The 16,377-nt window shown below is 39.8% G+C and overlaps 1 protein-coding gene and 1 non-coding gene across 10 annotated transcripts in view; both read left to right on the top strand.

Annotated features, from left to right (window-relative positions):
• Positions 1-16,377, top strand: part of FRYL (FRY like transcription coactivator) — a 259,892-nt gene that overhangs the window by 237,927 nt on the left and 5,588 nt on the right. For all 9 annotated transcript variants that reach the window (XM_064584457.1, XM_064584461.1, XM_064584460.1 and 6 more), the window contains 5 exons: positions 437-690; positions 3,096-3,303; positions 5,474-5,623; positions 6,895-6,993; positions 14,707-14,775. In XM_064584457.1, the coding sequence (XP_064440527.1) occupies positions 437-690; positions 3,096-3,303; positions 5,474-5,623; positions 6,895-6,993; positions 14,707-14,775 (780 nt within the window). The remainder of the gene's footprint in view (positions 1-436; positions 691-3,095; positions 3,304-5,473; positions 5,624-6,894; positions 6,994-14,706; positions 14,776-16,377) is intronic.
• Positions 7,633-7,739, top strand: LOC123849078 (U6 spliceosomal RNA). The gene has a single exon (XR_006791923.1). It is a non-coding gene; the product is annotated as a U6 spliceosomal RNA (small nuclear RNA).

Genomic DNA, 16,377 nt, shown 5'->3' with positions numbered 1-16,377 from the left:
CATCTAAAAGAATGAAATCTTGCCATTTGCAATGATGTGGATGGAGCTAGAATGTGTAATGCTAAGCAAAATTAAGTCAGAGAAAGACAAATACCATGTTTCACTCATATGTGGAATTTAAGAAACAAAACAGAGGAACATAGGGGAAGGGGGGAAAGAAGGAAGCAAACCATAAGAGACTCGGCTACAGAGAATAAACTGAGGGTTGATAGAGGGAGGTGGGTGGGGGGATGAGCTAAATGGGTGCTGGGCATTAAGGAGGGCACTTGTTATGATGAGCACTGGGTGTTGTATGTAAGTGATGAGATCACTGAATTCTCTGAAGCCAATTTTACTATATATGTTAACTAACTAGAATTTAAACAAAAACTTGAAATAAAATTTTTTTTAATTTCTAATATTTTTAAACTTGATAAAAAATGTGATTGATTTACAGGATACAAGTTCAGTATTAAAGGAGGAACAGGCTATTACAAACTTTGTTGAAGATGAAGGTTCATACATAATTCAAGAACAGCAGGATTCTCTTGTGTGTCGGGGGATTCTGGACTTAGAAGACACTGACATGCCAGAGCCCTTAGCTCCCGAAAGCTACCCTGAGTCAATCTGTGAAGAAGATGTTACCTTAGCTTTGAAAGAACTAGATGAACGATGCGAAGAAGAAGAAGCTGATTTCTCTGGACTGTCTAGGTGAGAATATGGTATCACAAACACTAGAATGAGGTGATGTTTTCCATCTGAGCCCCTCCCAAATATGACGCTCTATTCCAGTTTACTTATTTTTGTTTCTGTGTTTTAGCCTATAATCATACCGCCTTCATTTAAAAAAAAATGACTGTGATGGGTTTATTTTCTATTATTGACCTTCAGTTTGTTTAAAGAAGAAACAAAGCATAGTGAGCAACATTCTACACCAAATACCTATTTTGGTGAAATACCAAATGGCCAGTTGTTAAAATCAATATTAGGCCATGGCCAGAGCCAAGTATTAAAATCATGGGATGAACTTATGTGATACTAAAATAAATGTGAAATCTATCCAAAAAATTATTTTATAGTTTCCTCATCAGTGGTCAGAATTGTAAAGTTTGACTTACAAAATGGGCAGAAGTGATCATTTCTTGGTACTGTCAGATGTTAGATTACTCCTTTTAAAATGTTTATGTTCCATACATTCAAAATATATTATTATTGCAAAGTATCAAGAATTCCCAGAGAGGGCATTTTATTCACTCATGGGTTAACAAAATTGAGTAATCAATTATTGCATATAGTTCTTAGAAGAAATCTTGGTGGCTGTTATGAAATGTGTAAACCAAACAGTTCTATAATGATTAGAATTATGATATAATATCTACTATTTTTCTTTTATTTAAGTTTTATAAATACTGCTCAAAATAATGTTCTTTATAAAGCTATCTAGCTTGACGCACTGTCCGTGTATCTATTTCCCCATTCAATAATTTCAAGCTCCTTGATAATTATTTTTAATCATCAAATATTTCAGAATTTCACTCTTACAATAAAAACCATTCATTTGTATTTCAAGTGCTAAGAGAGGTGTGTGGGTGTGAGGGTGTGTGTGTGTGTGTTTAAGTAAGCTCTACACCCAATATGGGGCTTGAACTCACGCCCTGAGATCAAGAGTTGCATTCTCCTCCAACTTGAGCCGGCCAGGCGCCCCATCAAGTGATAACAGAGTTTTAACATATACAACACAGAAGGAGATTTTCACTCTTCAGTATACCTAGAATATTTTCCTGTATTTGAAAGTGTACATTCAGACATTAACCATCTTGGTGACACACCTTGTTCATATTACCGATTTGGACGGCAGTAACCTCTGCAATCACTCATTCATTCATCATACACAAAGTCAGGGATGCCAGAAATGATGTGGAGGTAGATCTTCAACTATTGGGCTTTCTAAAAGGCTGAAGCCAAATTAGGGACTTTGGCCAAGTATTGAAGATTGCAATAGAGTAGTGCATCCCTACTAAATACGGAGGGATAGCCACCCAAGCTTAAAAGAAACACATTTTGTTAAAATCAGTCACCACAGTGACATTGTAAAAATATACTTTTTTGAGGTATAGCTTAGTTTTACTTCAGATGTCCGTTTTATTTTGATCTTCCCCCCATCTTTACTCAGATCCCTCCCTTCCATATGAATTGCTCCATAATTTCTGTAAAGCCATATAGAGCTACTTTGTCATGTGAAACATGCAAATTTAAGACCTTGAGTAACACATTGTTTTATGGAGTGTCTGACTCAAACCCCTCTTCAGCTTTAAGACCCAGAGTTACACATTTCTATATAGAATGGCCAACCCAAACGTATCTTCATCTCTTTCCATTGTTCCATTTTTGTTTGTATTATCTGACTTTGTTGGGATTATAAATTCCTCAAAAGAGATGGCCAGGTCTTATTTTTCTTTGAGTCCACAGTCTATTACTGACACACCTCGAGGCACATGGTATATACTCATGAAATAGCTGAGCTCCCAGTATGTGTCAAGGCTGATAACCTTGGGTTTGGACCCATAGTCCTGGGTTCAAATTCTGATTCTCTCATTTCCTACCCAATAACCTAGGCACAGTATTTTTCACTGAACTTTTTGTCTCCTCGTGGTAAAACTGAGGGAATATGAGTCTAACCTTCAGAGTTGCTGTGAAGATGGACTGAAACAGTCCATATAAAGCAGCTAAGCTAGCCCCTGACCCGAAAGCCAGAACGCTTTACGTGTTATCATCATCAATTTGGACCTGTTCAATGAAAAAGCCTCCAAAATTGATCATTAAAAATGAAAGCATTCTAATCTGAGTTATTCACAGAAGTTGCTGAAATTATTGCACAGCATGGCATATTATGGGACTTGGCTTGTTTTAAGGTGGTTGCTTGAAAGTTAATTTCTAATTCCAAAGATGCTCAATAGAAAGAACACAGATATCTGCTTATTTGTACTTTCTTACAAAGTTTAGGTTGTTGTACATTTTCTAAATCAATGCATAAATTTGAATAAAAATTATCTATGTTGGATGACTGTGACTATTTTAAGATAGTATTATGATTACTGTGATGTTTGTATTAACAGTCAAGATGAAGAAGAGCAAGATGGCTTCCCAGAAGTCCAGACATCCCCTCCTCCATCACCGTTTCTTTCTGCCATAATAGCTGCGTTTCAGCCGGTAGCGTGTGATGACGAGGAAGAAGCCTGGCGTTGCCATGTCAACCAGATGCTGTCTGACACCGATGGGTCCTGCGCAGTGTTCACTTTTCATGTGTTTTCCAGGCTCTTCCAGGTCTGGGAGGTTTAAAGTTTTCTGAATTTATATTAACAGTTACCTGATAAAGTTACAGTTTTGGTTTTGTTTTGTTTTGTTTTTAAAGATTTTATTTATTTCTTTGACAGAGAGAGACACAGCGAGAGAGGGAACACAAGCAGGGGGACTGGGAGAGAGAGAAGCAGGCTTCCCGCCGGGCAGGGAGCCCGATGTGGGGCTCGATCCCAGGACCCTGGGACCATGACCTGAGCCGAAGGCAGACGCTTAACGACTGAGCCACCCAGGCGCCCCGAGTTTTGCGTTTTTTTTAATCTAAAATCAGTATCTCAAATTCTATTTTCTTTCCCTTTTTTTTCAAATTCTATTTTCTATTTTTATTTTTCTTAGTGTCTCAGATTTTCATCTTCCCAATGATGTTCTTTAAAAAAATTTTTTCCCCGGGGCTCCTGGGTGGCATAGTCCATTGAGCGTCCCACTCTTGATTTTGGCTCAGGTTGTGATCTCAGGGCCGTGAGATCGAGCCCCACGGACTCCACGCTCAGAGCTGAGTCTGCTTCGGTTTCTCTCTCCCTCTGCCCCTCCTCTCCCCCATCTCTAAAATAAATAAATCTTTAAAAAAAATTTTTTTTCCCGAAGATAGTGATATTATTTAAATTTATATTGTGACGCCATTGTACTGCTGATAATTTATAAACGACTAATACAGATATCTCCCTTCAGGCAACTAAAATAAAACTTGAAAGCAATATCTGATAAATTTTCTGCAGTAGGGTGGGCACCATCCGGGATGCCAAAAAAACATAGAAAGCATGGTCCCTGCCTTCAAAGGGTTTACAGTCACTATCCTAAAACAATTTATAATTAAGTACTAAATTAATTGGCTGTGTTTCCACACATCTCACAAATTTTAGCTAAGATTGCTTCCAACTGTAGAAATAGTAATATGAGCTAGGCATTGTGCTTAAATGCTTTACATTATTTAATTCCTAGAACAGACCTATGAAATGTAGATGTATTGGGCGCCTGGGTGGCTCAGTTGGTTAAGCAACTGCCTTCGGCTCAGGTCATGATCCTGGAGTCCCGGGATCGAGTCCCGCATCGGGCTCCCTGCTCAGTGGGGAGTCTGCTTCTCCCTCTGACCCTCCTCCCTCTCATGCTCTCTGTCTCTCATTCTCTCTCGCGCAAATAAATTAAAAAAATAAAAATAAAAAAAAAGAAATGTAGATGTATTTCTGGCGTTCTGTAGCCAGGGAAACTAAAGCACAGAGAAACACCAGGTCAGTCGTTATGCTCTGAACTACCTACCACTTTTCCTCTCAACCCAAGCAAATGCCGCCCATCTTGGAAGACCCAGCTAAGTACATATTCTCAGTGGGGCTTTTCCAGCCACTCCAACCTCCAGTCTCTCCCACCGGGAAGTTGTTTAGCGCTCCTGAAGCAGAGCATTTATTTATTTTATTCTGTACTTTTGCACTGCTACTTGGTTTCCTATTTATGTATTTTTTTCTTTCCAATGATATTCTGTTTCCTGATGCTTGAGATTGTAGCTAATGCTTTTATTATTATTAAATTATAAGGATACCCGACGGTGCGGCACATACACATGTGGGTACACGTTAACTATCTGTATAATTATACCATTGATAATGTAGTCTAAGTCCCTGAGTGCTCATTATGGGTAAGGCACTCTCTACTTTACATCAGTGAGTATTCTTGAGTTTTGAGAAGATAGTACCCTTAATGCATGTTTATGACTTTAATTAAATCAGATGGCAGCCCATAGCCAAGCATACATAGTAAACTGCATTTACTGAAAGTTTCTTTCAGGTAGAACTTTAGAAGAGCTAGTTCTTCAGACATGTAAGGACTTTATTTCCAACGATGTGCAGCACGTATTCCTTCTATCTCTCCTAATGAAAAAAATCTCAGGAATGGGGAGATGAATGGCATGAATCATCAGTTTCTTTTTTCAGTAGTACGATTTTGTAAATTTTTGATCATTTTGTGAAATTAACATATCCTAAAGAAGAGACTAAAAACATGGATTTACAGACCAGTTATTAGAATTCTGTATATCACTACAATAATAATTTTAAAATAAAAGTTTGCCCTAATTATAAATTATGCTCCTTAAAGATGAAAAAAGGCCTTATGAAACACTAAAATTTTTTAATGCTTTTCTCCGTAGACAATTCAAAGAAAGTTTGGAGATATAACTAATGAGGCAGTCAGCTTTCTTGGTGAGAGTCTGCAACGCATTGGTACCAAATTTAAAAGTTCACTGGAAGTGATGATGATGTGTTCAGAATGCCCAACAGTGTTTGTGGATGCTGAAACAGTAAGTTATTTATTTATTTATTTTTAAGATTTTATTTATTTATTTGACAGAGAGAGACACAGTGAGAGAGGGAACACAAGCAGGGGGACTGGGAGAGGGAGAAGCAGGCTTCCTGCTGAGCAGGGAGCCCGATGCAGGGCTCGATCCCAGGACTCTGGGATCATGACCTGAGCCAAAGGCAGACACTTAACGACTGAGCCACCCAGGCGCCCCGAAACAGTAAGTTTTTATATGAAGGCTTATTATAAAGACTAAATTTGAATGGCACCAATCAGTAAATGGTCTTTTTTTTTTTTTAAAGGCAATTCAGAATTTTGAAGTGTAAAGGTTTATATTTTCAATTTGACTATAAATATCTCGCAAAATATAATTCCAGTGTATTAGATGCAGTGACTTGTGACTGTTTCTGATTCTGAGCCCTCACTGTCCTCACCCTTCACAGAGTCCTAGATGGGGAAGCTAGAGAGTCCTACTCTAGACATGGGTACTTCTTTCCTGATTCTTGAATAAAAGTGGGTAGGAGAGGGCTAGACCTACCCCCATGAAGAACCCAGAGCTCAGTCTTCGTGTTTTGTTTCCAAACATGCTCATAGATTATGTATTAAGATATGTAGAGAGGGGCACTTGGGTACCTCAGTCATTTAAGCGTCCAACTTTTGATTTCAGCTCAGGTCATGATCTCAGGGGTGGTGAGATCGAGCCCCACATCAGGCTCAATGCTGGACATGGGAGCCTGCTTAAGATTCTCCCTCTCCCTCTCTCTTTAAAAAAAAAAAATATATATATATATATATTTAGAGCATTAAGATTTAAGAAGCTTCAAGGGTGTTATCTTTAAGGTATATACTGGTCTGGCATGCCATTTCTCACCTAAGGCAGTTCTTGAAAGCATTTGAAGGCATGCTTGTCCTTGCTGGCATCCCTGAAATCCCACTGTGTTTGTACTATTTCAGCGAAAGGTCAGCCCTTCGTATAGGACAGAGTGCAGTAAAGGGACGCCGGCACTAAGTTGGGCCAAAAACCAACTAACAGAAATTCCACGACTCAAAAGTTGCCAGTCTCATGACTATGACCAGAAATGATAACCTGGGGGCGCCTGGGTGGCTCAGTCGTTGTCTGCCTTTAGCTTGGGTCGTGATCCCAGGGTCCTGGAATCCTGCTCAGCGGGGAGCCTGCTTCTCCCTCTACCCCTGCTCGTACTCTCTATCTCTCAAATAATAAAGTCTTAAAAAAAAAAGTGATAACCTGGATCAATGTTTCTGATTTGACAGCTGATGTCATGCGGTTTGCTGGAAACACTCAAGTTCAGTGTTTTGGAGTTGCAAGAACACCTGGATACATACAATGCCAAAAGAGAAGCAGCTGAGCAGGTCAGTCTCCTTTTGCCATATGAAAAAAGTAGCTTGCTTTTGACACTAGAAATGTTAACTTGGCAGCTGAATTCCAGCCGAGAGAGAAAAGCAGACCTCTTAGCACTTGCCTCGGGGTTTTACTGAGAAACATGGGCCCTCCCTCTGAATTCTCTGTCCAGTGAATTCCTGTCTTTGGCTCTTAGAAATCAGCCCTCGAAGAGCCTAAGAACACAATGGAAAACTATAGCTTTATAGAAAGCTTCTTTGTGGAGACGACATAGCTTCTGTCCACAGTGCAAGTGGGGAAATAAAAGCATCAGCTCTCTGAGAATGCACTATGCTGTTGTGATCTAGAAAATGTGTAACCCATGCCAAAGCTGGGCTCTCTTTCCTGCGATGTGTATGTGGGCAAGCAAAGGGAGAAAGAGATGTGTAGTAGATTATAGATCGTACTTTTGAAGAGATGTTTCTTCATCCCCCATCTGGCACTGCAAAACAATAATTAGTTCTGTTCCCGAGAGGGAAGGTTTTCAATTAGCAGGGGCAGAAAAACTGAAAACTGTTTTCTCCTTTTCACACAAACTATATAGAGTAGATATTTTTTTCCTAGAATAGATGGATCTTTCATTAATTAGTATTAAATACCTGTCGCATGTAGTGCTCGCTTCCTCAGCACATCTACTAAAACTGGAATAATACAGAGAAGATTAGCTTGGTCCCTGTGCAAGGATGACATGCAGATTCGTGAAGTGTTCCATATTTTCTTTGGAATGTTACTTAGCCATAAAAAAGAATGAAATCCTGCCATTTGCAATGACATGGATGGAACTAGAGGGTATTATGCTAAGTGAGATAAGTCAGTCAAAGAAAGACAATTATCATATGATCTCATTCCTATGTGGAATTTAAGAAACAAAACAAATGAACATAGGGGGGGAAAAGAGAGGCAAACCAAGAAACAGACTTTTTTTTTTTAATTTTATTTTATTATGTTATGTCACCATACAATACATCATTAGTTTTGATGTAGTGTTCCATGATTCATTGTTTTCGTATAACACCCAGCGCTCCATGCAGTACGTGCCCTCCTTAATACCCATCACCGGGCTAACCAATCCCCCCTCCCCCCTCCCCTCTAAAACCGTGTTTGTTTCTCAGGTCCATAGTCTCTCATGGTTCATCTCTCCCTCAGATTTCCCCCCCTTCATTTTTCCCTTCCTTCTCTTAATGTCCTCCATGCTATTCCTTATGTTCCACAAGTAAGTGAAACCATATGATAGTTGACTTTCTCTGCTTGACTTCTTTCACTTAGCATAATCTCCTCCAGTCCCATCCATGTTGATGTAAAAGTTGGGTATTCATCTTTTCTGATGGCTGAGTAATATTCCATTGTATATATGGATCATGTCTTCTCTATCCATTCATCTACTGAAGGGCATCTCGGCTCTTTCCACAGTTTGGCTATTGCGGACATTGCTGCTATGAACATTGCGGTGCATATGGCCCTTCTTTTCACCACATCTGTGTCTTTCGGGTAAATACCCAGTAGTGCAATTGCTGGGTCATAGGGTAGCTCTATTTTTAATTTTTTGAGGCACCTCCACACTGTTTTCCAAAGTGGCTGTACCAACTTGCATTCCCACCAACTGTGTAAGAGGGTTCCTCTTTCTCCACAACCTCTGCAACATTTGTTGTTTCTTGCCTTGTCAATTTTTGCCATTCTAACTGGTGTAAGGTGGTATCTCAATGTGGTTTTGATTTGAATTTCCCTGATGGCTAATGATGATGAACATTTTTTCATGTCTGTTTGCCATTTGTATGTCTTCTTTGGAGGAGTGTCTGTTCATGTCTTCTGCCTATTTTTTGACTTGATTATTTGTTTTTTGGGTGTTGAGTTTGACTCTTTAATTATAGAGAACAAACTGAGGGTTCCTTGGGGGGGGCGGGGGGTGAAATAGGTGATGGGGATTAAGGAGGGCACTTGTTGTGATGAGCACCAGGTGTTGTAAGTAAATGATGAATCACTAAATTCTACACCTGAAACTAATTTTTAAAAATTTTTTAATTAAAAATATATATATTTCACATGTAAAGGCCTATGAAGAGTATAAAACCTGGCTCTTATTCCCTTAATATACTCAGTAAGAATATAAAGCACAAACACTGCATACAAATAATTAGTAACAAAAGTGTCAATTTATAGATATAAATAAAAGTACTGGCAATGAAAGAGACTTCACAAAATTGTACAGGTCTAACAGACCTGATGCTATATACTGTGATTTCCAAAGAGAGGTCACTTTGGGCTATTAGGAAAACTTCATGGAATAGAGATCAGACCTCAGGCCTTGACAGACAGTAATTTTAGATTGGGGGATTCTTTCAGGGAAAGCATATGGTATGAGAAAATACTTAGATACTAAGTATTTATTCTAAGTATTCTCCCCTTATAAGGGAGGAGGAAATCTTACATTTGGACTGATAGAATAATGACATTGGTAAAGAGGGAAGAGTTTTCGACATTGGGAAAGTATCGGGCAAGATCTGGTCATCTTGCAAATACAATAGTCCCCCCTTATCCATGGGGGGTACATTCCAAGAGCCCCAGTGGATGCCCGCAACCATAGATAGTACCGGAACCCTGTTTACACTGTGTTTTTTCCTGTACATGATGAAGTTTATAAAGTAGGCTCAGTGAAAGATTAACAGTAATAAAATGGCACAATTATAACAATGGACTGTAAAAGAGGTTGTGTGAAGGTGGTCTCTTTTTCTCCCAAAATATGTTACTGTACTGGACTCACCCTTGTGATGACATGACATGATACAGTGCCTTCAGGATGCGATGGAGGGGGACTGATGCAGGCTTTGTGACACAGCGTCAGGCTACTGTGGACCTTCCAGTGATAGGTCAGAGGCGGGTCACTGCTTCTGGGCTGCCACTGACGGGGTGCCCGCACCCACAGACAAGGGTGGAGTACTGTAACACTGCTGTGTGCATTCTTGTGCACGTCTTTTGTGTGCTTATGTTCACATATCTGAGTATCTAGGAGTACAGCTGCTGGGTCATGGGGTATACGTATGTTCGACGTTAGTAGGTTCTGCCGTGCAGTTTTCTGAAACATGCTGTATCCGTTTATAATCCCTGCAGAAGTGTGTACAGGAGTTACTGTTGCTTCATATCTTTGCCACCACTTGGTGTTTCCACCTTGTAGAATTTTAGTCATTCTGGTGGGTGTGCTGTATTTTATCATATTATTTTGCATTTCCCCTGAAGACTTGTTTGAGCACCTGCTCAAATAGATATTTTATTTAGGTATTTTTTGAATTGTGCCTTCAAGTGTCTTGTCCATTTTTGTAAATGGGTTATTTATGGCTTTCTTACTGATTTGTAGGAGTTCTTCTAAACACAGGCCTTTTACTGGATATACGTATTATAAATTTTTTCCCTTCTCTGTGGCTAGCATTTTCACTATCTTAATAGCATCCTTTGATGAACACACGTTTTTCATTTTAATTAAGTCCAAGTTATCCGTCTGTTTTCCATTATGGTTTGTGCCTTTTGTGTCTTCAGAAATATTTGCCTCCCATTGAAGCTGTGATAGATTGCTACAATTAATGACCTTGATAAACCATGCCTCTGTGTGTCCACACCCTTTTATAACTTGGCTTTGCCGTTCCTTCCGTCAACAGATGGAGTCTAGTTCCGCACCTCTGAAGTCTGAGGTATCCTTGCCTTTTTCTGACCAAATTCAGAAACAGTGCTGTGCAGTTTCTGAGCCTAGCATGTAGGCCTTTTGCAGCTTGTGCTTTGCCATCACTCCAGTCCAAGTGTAAATTGGGTAAACGCTGGAAAACGAATTTGACCCTTAGCCTCCTAGAGAGTTAGAGGCCCCGTGGAAGAGAGTGGAGGCATCCCAGCTGACAGCTAGCATGCCAGGCATCGAAGGGAGGCCAACTCAAGTCGTCAGAGGACTGGGACTCAGGAGCGACCCTAGGCAAGGCCAGAAGAAACTCCCAGCCAGCAGATTAGTCTGGTTGTTTTAAGCCATTAAGTTTTATTTTTTTATTTTTATTTTTTAAAGATTTTATTTATTTATTTGACAGAGAGAGACACAGTGAGAGAGGGAACACAGGTAGGGGGAGTGGGAGAGGGAGAAGCAGGCTTCCCGCTGAGCAGGGAGCCCGATGTGGGGCTCGATCCCAGGACCCCGGGATCATGACCTGAGCCGAAGGCAGATGCTTAATGACTGAGCCACCCAGGCGCCCCCTAAGCCATTAAGTTTTAGAGAGGTTAGTGATACAGCAATAGATACCACGTACAAGAGGAAAACATCAGACACCTACAAATAAATCTAAAGATGTGCTACACCTCCACACGGAAAACTTCAAATATGACTGAGAGAAATTAAAGGACAGCCCAATAAATTAAAGACTGTACTATGTCATGAATCAGGAGACTCAAAATCTCAGATTGTCTATTAATGGAAATTGGCAGGCTAACTCTACAATTTATATGGACGTACAAATAGCTAATTATAGGGCAAGCAACCGTCTTGAACACAGGTCAGCAAACTACAGCCCGTAGGTCGTATCTGGCCCACTGCCTGTTTTTCTAAAGGTTTTTTTGGAGCATAGTCATCCTATTTGTTTACATAGTCTGTGGCTATTTTTTGCACTGCAACATAGTTAAAATAGAGAATAAATGGTTTGCAGTGCCTAAAATCTTTACTCTGTCCTTCACAGAAATAGTCTTCCAGACCTTGTCCATGAAGAACAACAACAAAGTCTAAACAGTGTTAAACTTCCAGCCAGTAAGACTTACTAAAAAATTCAAGAGTATATTGGCTTAAGAATAGAAAACTAGACCAATGGAATATAATAGAAAACCCGGTAACAGACATATATACATGTGTGTAATAATTTATAGCAAACGTGCTGTTGCTATGCAGTGGGAAAAGAATGTTCTTTACAATAAATTGTGTTGAATCAAATATTTGTATGCGGGAGAAAAATGATTCCTTCTGAGCTACCATCTCACTACTTGTCGCATCTGTTCTTTGTTTTGTTTTTGTTTTTTTAAAGACTATTTATTTGACAGAGAAGGAGAGCACAAGCAGGGGGAGCAGCAGGAAGAGGGAGAAGCAGGCTCCCCGTTGAGCCGGGAGCCCGATGCGGGGCTCGATCCCAGGGCCCTGGGATCATGACCTGAGCCGAAGGCAGACGCTTAACCATCTGAGCCACCCAGGCGCCCCCCATCTATTCTTTGTTACCTTTTTTTCTCCTTTCTTATCTGGGTCTATGAACCAAGTATTTCTTGTTACTCAGTTTTCCCCTCTAATAGTTTTTAGTATTATAGTCTTGTAGTTAAGATAGTCTTCCATTATTCCTTGAGCCTCCTGAGGATCATGAGTGAAAGTGTGGGGTGTGCATCAGGACCCCTGCCGTCTTGGCAGGAAATGAACGGTTCTTCTTTTCAACACCAGGAGACCAGAAATCTCTCGGATTTTTTAGCCTCCCGGCTGCTGCTGCTTGGTTCTCTAGCCTCTCCTCCTGCGCATGTTAAACGCTGGAGCGGCAGTGTTGCGAGGGAAGCTGCACACGGTTGGGTCCCTTCTCTGCAGTCCCCTTTCCTCCAGCATCCTGGCCCTCCATACTTCCCCGCCTTTGATGACCCTGTTTTCCCAGCTCAGTGACACTGTGGGCCACACCCCCCAGGCCACGGCTGTCTGGTCAGCCTCTCTGCCTGAGGACCAAGCAAAGCTTTGAGTAAGCAGATCCCCTGGAATAAACCGTGGGATCTACACAGGGCTCCCTTTCAGTGCTTTGGCCTAACTCCCTCAGTCCTGGTGGATGGTATTCTGCGTCTGTAGTTGTCCTTGGAGGATTGGCCTTATACAGGCTACTCCATCATGCCCAGAAGCCCAACCTCTCCTGTTCAGTTTTAACCTTCACTTGAGCCTTGGGTAAAGAAAGAGTAATGGCAGGGAGACTGGCTGTGAACTGGAAGACATGCTGTACACAGAGTACTGTCTTGCATACACTGGCTGGGATCGTGGGGACCTGTACTGTTCAGGCTGGCATGCAGCCATGGGACTACAGGCTTGGGACGTGTCTTTAAAAAAAAGTCATAAACTGGGCGCCTGGGTGGCTCGGTTGGTTGGGCAACTGCCTTCGGCTCAGGTCATGATCCCAGAGTCCTGGGATCGAGCCCCGCATCAGGCTCCCGGCTCAACGGAGAGCCTGCTTCTCCCCCTGACCCTCTCCCCTCTCATGCTGTTTCTCTCTCTCACTCAAATAAATAAATCTTTAAAAAAAAATAATTTTAAAAAGTCAATTTATTGAATAAGGGTCCCAAAATGCTAGATCACTGGGCATAGAGTAGAAAAAATCATATTTAGTAAGAATAGGCATTAAATATTCAGTTACTTTTTTTTCTAATAATTAGTATACTTGGACAAATTGGGCTGGATTAGGGAGAATGACTAGGTGTATATGCATTTTAACATTCTGAGTAAATACGAGCCCATGCATTTTACAGCAGGTTTCAGCCGGGTGCTGCCGATACAAAGAAACCTGCCGGGTAGCCTCTGCCACTGGCTGGTACTGGCTGCCGTGTCCCACTAGGAAAGCTTAACATGTTTCCTCAGACACGCTGTCAAGCGAAAGCCGATGGGCCTGTACAGTGTAAGGGACCGCAATAAAAGCAACATAAGGTCAAAGAATTGTTTTGAAATAACTGAGGTGTCTCATTTTCATTCTTTGCATGTAGAATGTTAAGCTACAGTTGAGTGTTTTAAATGCCTGGTAGTACCGAGATATTTTCAGAGAGTATACTTAATGTAGCTAATAGTTTTTCTCAAAGTCTGAATGATTTCTTACATATATTAGTTTTATGTTGAATAGATCACAAAGAACTAGGAAGTAAGAAGAACAGACAATAATATCAAACTGTCAAAACCTAGGTGCTTCACTTGGAGGCTCTTAGCTTTTATTTCAGCTCGGACATTCCATGACCTCCAATGTTTTCCCCCACTGAACTACGATACTATTATTTTTATTTGACCAAAGAAAAGATACCTTAAATAAATAGCCAACTTTAGGAATAGCCCATGGGTAAGGGAAAAAACCACACATGCCTTCTATATCCAATATTCTTGGGAGATAACATGTTTGTCATTCATTACTGTCCAAAAGGAAGGAAAAGAAGTAAAAACAAGATTTAAAATGGATTTTGGTTTCTGTTTTACTAATTAAAACGGACACCAGTCTTCTGAGAATTACACTTCTGATAAGCAAACAGACCTGGTAATTTGAAGTTGCCTTTATTAAATTGTGCTTCCAGCGGGAAGCACATCTTTTATTTCCCCATCTTATATTAGACAAAGGTCAGGTATAGGTTGTGACGATTTCCAATAAAATCTGCAAAATGAATACTCTTTACTGAAATGGAGCACCACAAGTCTCTAGAAGAGCAGACTATTCATTGCGTTTCTGTGAGTAAAGCACCACAGTGTGTGCATCTCATTGTGTTTACAGTATCATCCTGCTCTGGTTTGTTGCACATAAATAATTAGGCTCAAGTGGAGATTGAAGGCTCGGTCTATAACCAATCCCAGAACTTCAGGTTAACTTTTAAAGTTGTTTTATACACACAGGCTGTTTTATTACCAATTTCATTGTGCATTGTACAATCACCATGTTAAAATTTACGGTTACTTATTTCTTTAGTGGTTAGACAACTGTAAGAGGACATTTGGTGCCAAAGACGACCTGTATAGGATAAACACAGATGCACAGGTAAGTCTCCTCTTCTTACTTTTGCTATATCTCTAGATCAGGTAAAATTATGTGTTCGAATGTCCCTGTTTGATAATCCTAAAAATAAAATTTATAACACTTTTCATTTTTGTTATCAGAACAATCTTTGTCAAAGTTAGGTTCAATGAAATATTGGCTTAGTAATGAAAAATTTGCTTTAATAAAAATGAACGACCAGCTTGTGACTGAAGCTTAATAACATTCAGCAGATAAGCTTGATGGATATCTAGACAGTCCAAGTTAGATTGTACTTGCTGCATCTGCCTCTTCAAAAAATTTTTGTTCTGCATTAGTATTCTGCAGATAAATTGTCTAGTTGGGAAAGCAAACCTGAGAGTAACGTTACATACACTCATGTTGGCCTCTCTAAAGGTGAAATTGTGATTGGATAAATTATAACTTTTTTATAGTATAAAAGTCAGTGAAAATAAGAGTAACATTTTCTTAAAGTACATGTATATAACATTATATTAAATTAGGATAAATTAAGCCCTACAAATTATTCTAATAGGAATATAGGTTCATATGGGGAAGATGCAGTCATCAATTAAAATTAACTTCTGCATTGACATCAGAGTTCATCTTTTTCAATATTGGTTACACTGTTAAGCATTTCTAGTCACTGTAAAAGTTATTGTATGATTATAATAAAAATGTGAAGTTTTTTTAAACTGAAATGTTGAGAAAATAGTAGTATGCATTTCACATTCAGTATCTCTGTCCTTACAACGATGTCTAGTAGATGCTATTATTATCCCCATGTTGCAGATGAGGAAGCTGAGGCTCAAAGAAGCCAATGTATCTAAAATCAGTAAGAAAAGTTAGAATTAAGATTCAAATCTAGGCAGGCTGACTCCAAATCCTGTACTGTGTTACAAGGAATGGTCAAATCACCTGTGTAAAGAAAGAAACAAGGGAAAATAAGGAATTAACCCTAAACTAGAATTGGAGCCTTTGGTTTTATCTTTGCCACTATTTAACTGCATGGTTTGAGCATGTAATATAAACTTTTTCCTACATAAATTAGGTGATTAGACAAAGTGATTTCTTACATCCCTCTGCCTTGAAGTAAATGAGTTCCATCTCCAAGAGTCTAAGTCGGTTAATATAGCTCAAGGCTTTCTAAGTGAAAACTGAAAACTGTACACTTAAGAGTTTAGTTTATATCTTCTCTCTCCTTTTATATTCAGCTCCTTGAGATTGGGGACACTTTTTACACAACATTACTAGTATCTGTCCCTGTGTACCAGAATTCTTTTGCATAATAATTTTTAGATTAAAAAAAACCCCACACCTGCCAATTTCAATATACTTAAAAATCAATTTTAAATCTGGAAAGTTGGCATAATTTCCGGTAATTCAGAGCTACACGATTAATTACATTTGTGTTATCTCCTACAGTTGTGATCGTAGATTGATTTGAGAGAGCAAGCAAGCAGGGGAGGAGGAGAGAGAGAGAGAGGGAGATGGACTCTTAAGCAGACTCCTTGCAGAACGTGGAGCCCGACGTGGGGCTCCATTCTCATGACCCTAAGATCATGACCTGAGCTGAAATCAAGAGTCGGCTGCTCAGCCGACTGA

This window comes from Mirounga angustirostris, unplaced genomic scaffold (assembly GCF_029215605.1).
Source record: "Mirounga angustirostris isolate CCGP_5_RB_7025 unplaced genomic scaffold, mMirAng1.0.hap1 SCAF_2, whole genome shotgun sequence".
Classification (NCBI taxonomy): domain Eukaryota; kingdom Metazoa; phylum Chordata; class Mammalia; order Carnivora; family Phocidae; genus Mirounga; species Mirounga angustirostris.
Note: the sequence above shows the minus strand (reverse complement) of the source record. Positions and strands in the feature narration are given on the sequence as shown.